The sequence below is a fragment of the Rhinopithecus bieti genome, unplaced genomic scaffold (assembly GCF_001698545.2).
Source record: "Rhinopithecus bieti isolate Rb0 unplaced genomic scaffold, ASM169854v2 scaffold_5719, whole genome shotgun sequence".
Classification (NCBI taxonomy): Eukaryota; Metazoa; Chordata; class Mammalia; order Primates; family Cercopithecidae; genus Rhinopithecus; species Rhinopithecus bieti.
Window position 1 is genome coordinate 323,073 of NW_016804850.1, and position 8,657 is coordinate 331,729.

Genomic DNA, 8,657 nt, shown 5'->3' on the forward strand with positions numbered 1-8,657 from the left:
TATATAATTAAAAATAAAAATTGGCATTTATAAAGATGTAGTCTCTTCCATTAACATACAAAATTCATATATTTATGTTCAATCCTTTCTGCTCTTAAATGAGTATTATCTATTTGATCCAATAGTTTAATAGTGATATATCAACATTTTCACAATAATTGTGTTTCTAAGAATGTTTTCTTGCAATTCTGACTCCTACTTTTTGCACCAAGAAATATTAAACTAAAATTGAATTTACTGCTGATAACTGGTAAGTTTGATCTTCATTTTTTTGTTATATCTTTTGAAAAAGTCTCTGTTTGCCTTTATTCATCAAAGTAGTTCAGAAGTTGTCAACCATTTTATATTCCAACTCTACTTGCTTGTGAGATTTTTTAAAGCATGCTATCACTCATGGTTTTCTAATTATTAGGTTGGTGCAAAAGTAATTGTGGTTTTTCCATTAAAAGTAATGGCAAGAACTGCAATTACTTTTGCCCCAACCTAATATAAGCAGTCATTCAATGATGTGTGCCTCTTTGCATGAATGACATGGAATTTTATTTGTCCAACAAATATTTATTGATCTCCTTCTGGGCTCCAAGTACTACACTAGGCATTTAGGATATATTAATGAACATGATAAACAACTTAAATATAACTTTAGAAGGTGTTAAATGTCATGGAAAAAGAAAAAAGGAATGCTTGGGTAAGGAAGACCGGGAATACCAAAGGAAGAGGAGAAAGTTGTAACTTTAAAAATAAGGTATTCAGGGTAGACCTAATTAAGTTAGCATAATTGTACTGAATCTTCCACACTTGTTCTTTGAAACTTTATCTGAAATTATAAACCATATTTATATTGTTCAATTACATTTTATTTGCATGTGCTCAATTTTTGGAATATTATTCTTAGCTTTTACATTTGATTTCATAATCATATATAAGTAGATACTTGGAGAAGTTTACTATGTTACTTATCATTGATACTCATTGTCATTCATTTCAAATAAAATCTTTCTTTTTCTTAAATTCTTAATTTAAATTCACTTCTTGTTTATTCATCTCTTCTTTACTCATCTCTCATTCAGGTGGAGTAGGTATTTTTCACATATAAAAAAAATTCTGTCTTTGTACATATGTGTTTTTGACTGGGTATTTAAGTCTGTGTTAACATAAGTGTTAGCTTTTGCGTTAGTTCTCCTCAAACACTATGGACTCCAACCAATTATTTTCTGGCCATGTTGTAATGAAGAGGAAGCAGAAAGCAATCCTGACTTTTGTTCCTTTGTAAGGAACATTTTCCTCTCTCCAGATTGTAGAAAGATTTCTTTAATTGTTGAGATTCAAAATATTTGTAAAATTCATTTGGGGATAGATTTATTTTGTTTTCTTTCATGTAATATAAAGAATATAAACATAATAGGTAATATGCCCTAAACATTATGCCCTTTTCATCTTAAAAATGTTTTCTTATACCGTATCTTTGATTATTTTCTATTTTTCATGTCTCTGGTTCTCTTGCTGAGAAACACTATTATTTGACTTTGAATTTCTTACTTGCTCCACTTTATCAGTTATTTCACACATTATTTTCATCTGTTTAGCCTTTCTTGCATTCAATTAGGTCCTTTCTTTCCACATTCAATTGAATATTTAGTTCAAATTTGTTTATTTCTTGCAGTGCCATTTGTTTTCTATTTTCAATGAAGATTGTAAGTGTTGGTTTTATTTTTTGTGGTTTCTATTTTCTGTAGTTACTTCCATGTTCAAATTATCCCACTTTTCAGTCTATAGTTCATCTTGATTTGTTTTTTTCTTGTGAAAATCTCTGCTATAGAGGGCATGCTTTAGTGCATGGCAATGAAAACAAAGCAAACCAAAAGTCATTCATTAATGTGTTCTATTTAGAATAAAAAATTTCCCAGGTATTTGCTGCTTCTGCATAATGTGGAATATGGAATTTTTTTCATATGTCCCATATTGATTTTTGCACATTTTATGCTGTCTGCATGCAAAAAAAAAAATGTGTTTATACAACCCAGGGGTGGAACCAAGATAAGCAACTCTCCTCAGGTCCTTTACCTACTCAGAAGTCTTGAAAGCCCCATTATACTCCCTTCTCCCTTACACCCACCAAGAATTATAAATCCCATTGTTATCTTCATATAAGAATATATTTGCATCTCATCACATTCATATGCACAGTCTTTTATTCTATGCATGCTCCATTAGCTCATATTGGCAAGTTAGGAAAGCAGGAGTGTGGCAATAAGTATTTAAAAAGACATCATTGTGGCATACACACACACACACACACACACACTCACAATTTCCTCCTCTCTGAATCCTTCACATACTGAATAAAGGACATCTGCTACTATTATGTTTAATTTATTTAATTATCTTTAATTTCCTCTTATTATTAACCCTAAATACCTTAATTTGAAATTAACCAGGTTTTTCCTGTGCAGTCTGTCCTATTTTCTATCAGGCTTAAGCAAATACTAATCTGCAAAATTCCAAGTAGTCCAGTTAGTGTTTCTTCAGCCCCTTCACTCATAATACAATATGTAGATGAACATAACAGCTTCATATTCAAACAGATACTACCTTGGCTTTCTCAGATAGAAGCACGCATAGCCATGGGACAGGATTCTGTTCCTCAAAGTAAGGGCTGAATAAGCACCCACATGCCCTCCTCTAAGCTGTCAGGCAGGCGGTGCTGTTCTGTTTCAGAGGACAAAGCACACAGAGGTCCAGACTACATTCCTCAAGCCCTGCCCATTAGCCCCAAGATCGTAGAAAAATCTTCCAGGCTGGAAACTGATTGACAATGATCCTGATTTTCAGTAGGTGTGTTTTTTAAACTCTGTATACCTTATTTCTCTACCTGTGTTGTTATTTGAATATGGAGTTGGGAGAAGACATATCAGAGATTCCCAAACTAACACATTGTAAATTTGACGTTTTTTCCCCTAGACTAACATTAATTGTATTTCACAACAAAATGAGAGATCATTTCATCTCATGGGACAGTACACTAGATTTCATGAAATCTCATATTATTTATAGTAAAGACTTTCTTTCATAAACGCTTTTTTCAAAGAACAGACAATTTACTATGATGATGTCTTGAAAAGACAGAATTTAGGCTCTGCCACAAATTTGCTTTAACATGTTATGATTCATCAACTTTTGTTCTCCATATACTATTTTAGAGAGTACTGCTTGGCAGTAAAGGAACTCTTCTGTGCAAAAGAATGGCTGGCAATGGAAGAGAAGACCCACAGAGGACTCTACAGATCTGAGATGCATTTGCTGTCAGTGCCAGAATGCAGCAAGCTTCCCAGCATGCACTGGGACCCTACAGCCTGTGCCAGACTGCCACATTTAGGTAACAAAGAGTTCTCCCAAGACTTTGTAGGTTAAGAGAAATTTACTATTTTGAAGAAACTAAGGTGTGAACTTAAAGCTTCTAACATTTCTAGGCATTTCTAATTTTTTCTTTTTTAGTTCTGCCTTCCTTAGATACCTACTAGTGGAATCCTAATGCTATCCTAATTGCACAGATTAGGATAAAGATTTATTTCATTTGCTCTAAAATAAACGAAACAGCACTTTTAATTACTGCTTGACATTTTAGATTATTTCACAGGGAATCTTATGAGAGCTTGTAACATTTTCTGGAATGTGCAGAAAAATGGCTAAGAAGCATCTCATATTTTGTCAGAAGAGTGGAATAAAGGAATAAAGTCCTTTTTCTTAGCCAAGAAAGCATGCTAAAATAAGACACATGTTTGAAAATGCTGATCTCACAAAATAAAACTGAATTGCTTCATGTTGCTTTAATGAACTCTGTTTGTAAGGAACTATGTTGTTATCCCTAACAGCTGGTGTAATTTCAAAGACCCAATTCTTTCACATTCGAATGCAAAGAATGTTTTCCAGTTGTATATTAAAAAGCTGAAAGAGAACTTGCATTTCCTAGCACTCTCTCACAGACTATGTGAGATATCTGGATGCTCACTTAAAACAAATTTTTATCCTTTCCCCTTCAGATTATAACAAAGAAAACCCAAAAAGTAAGTAATTGTGTTTGTGCCCTTGAAACCTTATGTGTATGTAATTGGATTCATGCATGTGTGTTTACACTCATATTTCCTGATGCCCAGAACAGAAAGTACAGCCCCTCTCAAAGGCTTCTCACCATACTCATCCAGTGTAGAACATGAGGGAAGGTCATGGAAGGTCTCAGTTTGTAACGTTTAATTAGACCGTAGAGAGTACCATATTTAGCGAATCATACAAATACTATCTCCCATCTCCAGGTCGTTAGCCTGTTTTATTTCTTATATGTCTGTAAAGCAAGCCAAATTTAAAAAGTCACCTTTTGATTTTATATTCTTGATTTGGTATAATCTAACTATGTATAGATGAAACCCAACATTTATTGCTTCATTGAGCCAATTCGTGATCTTCATTTGTGACAACAGATCCCTCTTTTGGAGGTTAGGTATTTTTTTAAGACAGCTGATTTCCAGTATAAAGTTTATAGGATCAAATCAAATGGCTCTAAAAAGGTCATCACAAAAATAGGAAATAATTCAAGAAGGTTGCTTGAAAAGGGATGTCCTACAAAATTACTTGTATCAGATAGTGCTTTAACCTGTCAGAATGCAGAAATCCTCAGGATGAAATTAGAAAAGCTTTTCATGTCAATTAACTTCCTCTGGTCTCAGTGTTCTAAGCCTTAAATCACACTTACTTCCTATAATACATATTCCAGCCCTAATCCCCTCTGCACTTGGCTAGGTGCCAGGACTTGATTTTTACCAGCTTGCTTAACGGACCAACACTTAATGTATTAAAAGAAAGAATGTTACTGGTCCTAGTTGAATCACTCAGAGTTATTAAACAAGAAGAGCTATGGAAACCTTAAAAATCTCTTATCCTGGTAGCCTGTCAAATTGTTATTCCCAAATCGAAGGAATAAAAAAAAAATTTTCAATTCTTTGTTATATGAGCAGCCAAAGTTTACTTTGATTGGACTTTGAATTGATTACTCTGCTCTTTGTTATCCATCAATTGTTTACTCAGTCATCCATTCAAACATTCATGGAGGGTTTACTGTGTGGAAGGACCAGACCATTCATCTTAAATTAGACAGGAACAATACACAAAAATCATCCACATTTTTGCCTTTCACACTAATTATAAAGGAATTTTGAGCAGTGCAAACTAGCTACAATAATCAATTTTCTAGTCTTTAAAAAAAGCTTTATGAAATCTTTGATACATGTAAGAAAATGAGTTCCTAATGTCATGAACTGACCATTTAAGTGGAAAATAGGGTAGGGAATGTCTGAAAGTATGCTCCCTGAGTTAAAAGCAATTATTATTAAAAGAGTTGGCTTTAGCAGGTTAATAGTGAAGCAAAGAAAACATCCTTATTAGGCAGTGTCCCATATTTTATAGGAGCGTGTAAAGACCTCAAATATTTTCCAAAGAGTGTCTTGATTTCTGAGTAAACTCTAAAGAATATCACCAGCTCATTTGGAGGGGTCACAAAAGAGCTGTTAATCATTTGTTTATCTTTGTATTATTTTCTTCTTCCTTGAGCACAGGGACTAGAATTTCAGTAGTTTTCTTTTTTTATAATTTCTTTGGCTGAAGTGAAACATCTTTTTGAGCAAGCAATGCCTTTGTGCTAGTTACATTATTTGTCTGCTAAGCAAGGATTACACTATTCCCCTCTTCCGTGAGACTTCACATACTTTACTACAGAAACACTCAGCAGTGAATCTGTCTTCTATTTCAGAGCTTCTGTGGAAAAAAGGATAATCTGTCTTAATCATTGAAATAATGATTTGCTATTCTCTTGAATTCTTTTTCCTTCCGTCTTCGCTCTTTCTATACATATACATGGAGAATGAAGGACCCAATGAATGTACCCAAATCCAAACTGATTATAGTGTGATACATACATTATCTCTCCTAATACTCCCAATAGTTCTACAAAATTAAGTACTATGAATGTCCTCCATTTTACATACAACCCAACATGAGAAAGAGAGATTAAGCAATGTGTCCAATTTTACCCATCTAGTAAGGTGATAAGCCAGAATTTGAACTCAAATCAATCTGATTCTGGCTCTGTCTTCAGAGCCAGAATGTTATACCCCATGCCTTTCTGTTATTACTAACATTTTTTAAAAAATTCTAAGACCGCATGTGTAATAAAGCTTAACTGATTGTTTAACTGGTTCATTCTTGAATAAATACCACTATCTTTTACATTTGTTTTAATTGATTATTCTTAAGAAGGTCCAATTGATAAAAATTGTATTGTTCACAATTTTAAATCACCCAGGCCTCGTGATGATTCGACTTTTTGTTAACATTTAAATGAATACATGCTTTGTGTCCCAGACCATTTTTCCATAATGATCAGCTACCATTTTGCCCACAAATGAAATCATAAAGTGTCAGTGTCTCTCTGTGTGTGCGTTCGTGTGCGTGTGTGTGTGTGTGTAAAACTCATGCATTATTTCATAATTGAAATGTAGTTTGGGTAATTTTGTGGTAATATTAAAGTTACACGTTCATAGAAAATTGGAGTTTAAAGTAACTTTAACAGGTATTTTATCCAAACTCTCCCACAATGAAAGAATCTTTTCTAGAGCATCTCTGACAGAAACATTCCTTTTTCCCTCCTGAATTTATTTCTTAATTCCTTTGTAGAATGCATTAATTATTTGAACAATTTAGCTATGTAGAACTAAATTCTGGTTCTCTAGAACTTTCAACAACTGATCTTCACTCTGTTTCTTTGATTTATTTATATTCTATATGACAGTCCTTGAAATATTTGTAGACAGGCACTCAATCTCTCTCTAGTCTTCTCTTATTCACATTAAATATCTCCAATTTTCAAATTTTTCTTTTGCAACTGACTTCCAAAATCCTCACCTCCATGTTTACTCTTTACTGGCTGCACACAAGCCTGAGAATATCCAGAATAGAACACAATGCACAGAGCATGATCTGATCAGAATTTCAATGCAACCATATTTTCTGTGACAAGGCCTTGTTCTTTTATGAGTATAAACTCATGCTAGCTGGCTAATAATCTCATGACATTAATAGTCCTTCTATATACATATGAGTTTACTGATTTCATTGATTTTCTAATACATTTTCTACTAGACCAATCCAATTCGTAATTATTTTTATTACATTCTTCTAGCATTTATAATAATTTGTAATTTGTATGTTGTGTTCTATGTACTATGTTCTATGAGGCATGGTGATCCAAGACACTTTTCTTCTTATATGAAACCTTTTATCAATGTAAAATTTCACTCTCGTCTTGTTTTAGTGCTTTTAGCTTTAAATTTCTAGTATTAATAATGGTAATTTTTTTCCTTGTATTTACATTAACCTAGAACCTATTTGTTCCTCTTTTATTTTTCTTTTCTTATAAACAACATATACCTGGGTTTACTCCAGTCTGATAGCTATTTTCTATTAATAGGAGGATTTAGCCTGTTCATATTTTATATAACAACTGATATACTCTATTTTATCCCTACTATCTTAACTGTACATTTTCTATTCACTCTATGTTTTTGCTTCTTCTTTTTCCTTTTCTTTACTTGTTACTGGTTATGTTTTCTCCACTGCTAAGTGAAAGTCAGATCACAATTCTTTCTACACATTGCAGTGCTCTATTTATTCCTCATTTCTGCCCACCCCATGGGACTTTCAGAACCTCCAATGAGAGCCTCAGAATGCTCAGATCTTCTTCCTTACCTCCCCTAGTACTCTTAGGTTTCTCTTTGCAGAGTGATTCTCAATATTGAGTCTCATCTAGTGAATTAGCCAAGACTCCACCCATCGCAGCCCATTTACTTTTATATTGAAGTCACTTTCTGATTCAATTGTTATTAAGAGTCGCCTCATGTATTTCCTCAGAAGGGAAAGTGTCTTGGGAGACAGAATCCCTGAAGCCTTGTATATTATCAAATTGTTTTCTTTTATTTGGGTAGTTGAAAGGTGTATTAGCTGGGAATGGAACTCCTGAGTGACATTTCTCTGGGTGGTTTATAGATGTGATTTCACTCTTTTCTAGCTTCTAATGTGTGAATTTTGTCCAGTGTGAATTTTGTTTATTGTTTTCCTGTAAGTAATTTATTCTTTCTAGGTAGAAACTTTTAGATTTTTCTCTTTATCTGTATGATGAAAATCCTGTTTAATGATGTGCTATTGAACATCTCTTTCCAACTCCATGATCAGGGCTTCACGTTGGGAGCTTGACATAAGCTATGAGGGGAATCTTTATCCCATGGAAATCAGGATGGCAGACAGATCTTTCTAATGCAAAAAGTTGATTATGCTATTACACCTCTTAAAACACTCCTATGAGACCCTCCATTTGCTGCACAGCATAGTTCAAATTACTTAAATTGGTATACAAGGACTTTTCTCACTAAACCTGATATCTGCAGCCTTACCTGTAGATACTCCCCAACTCCAACAATGAAACTTCTAGGTGCACTTTTAGCAAGGTATCACATCTGCTTAGTTCAGATCTTGGTATATGCTATTCCTTCTTTGTAGAATACTGTCTCTCTACCCTGACTCCATTCTACTCCCTTAATTCCCCCATCCCACAC

General features: G+C 33.7%; 1 protein-coding gene across 4 annotated transcripts in view; it reads left to right on the top strand.

The window, feature by feature from the left end:
- The window catches only part of MUSK (muscle associated receptor tyrosine kinase), a 130,333-nt gene that overhangs the window by 106,727 nt on the left and 14,949 nt on the right, over positions 1–8,657 (top strand). For 2 of the 4 annotated variants that reach the window (XM_017870708.1, XM_017870710.1), the window contains 2 exons: positions 3,201–3,376; positions 4,041–4,064. In XM_017870708.1, the coding sequence (XP_017726197.1) occupies positions 3,201–3,376; positions 4,041–4,064 (200 nt within the window). The remainder of the gene's footprint in view (positions 1–3,200; positions 3,377–4,040; positions 4,065–8,657) is intronic. The other 2 variants (XM_017870709.1, XM_017870711.1) reach the window with 1 other exon arrangement.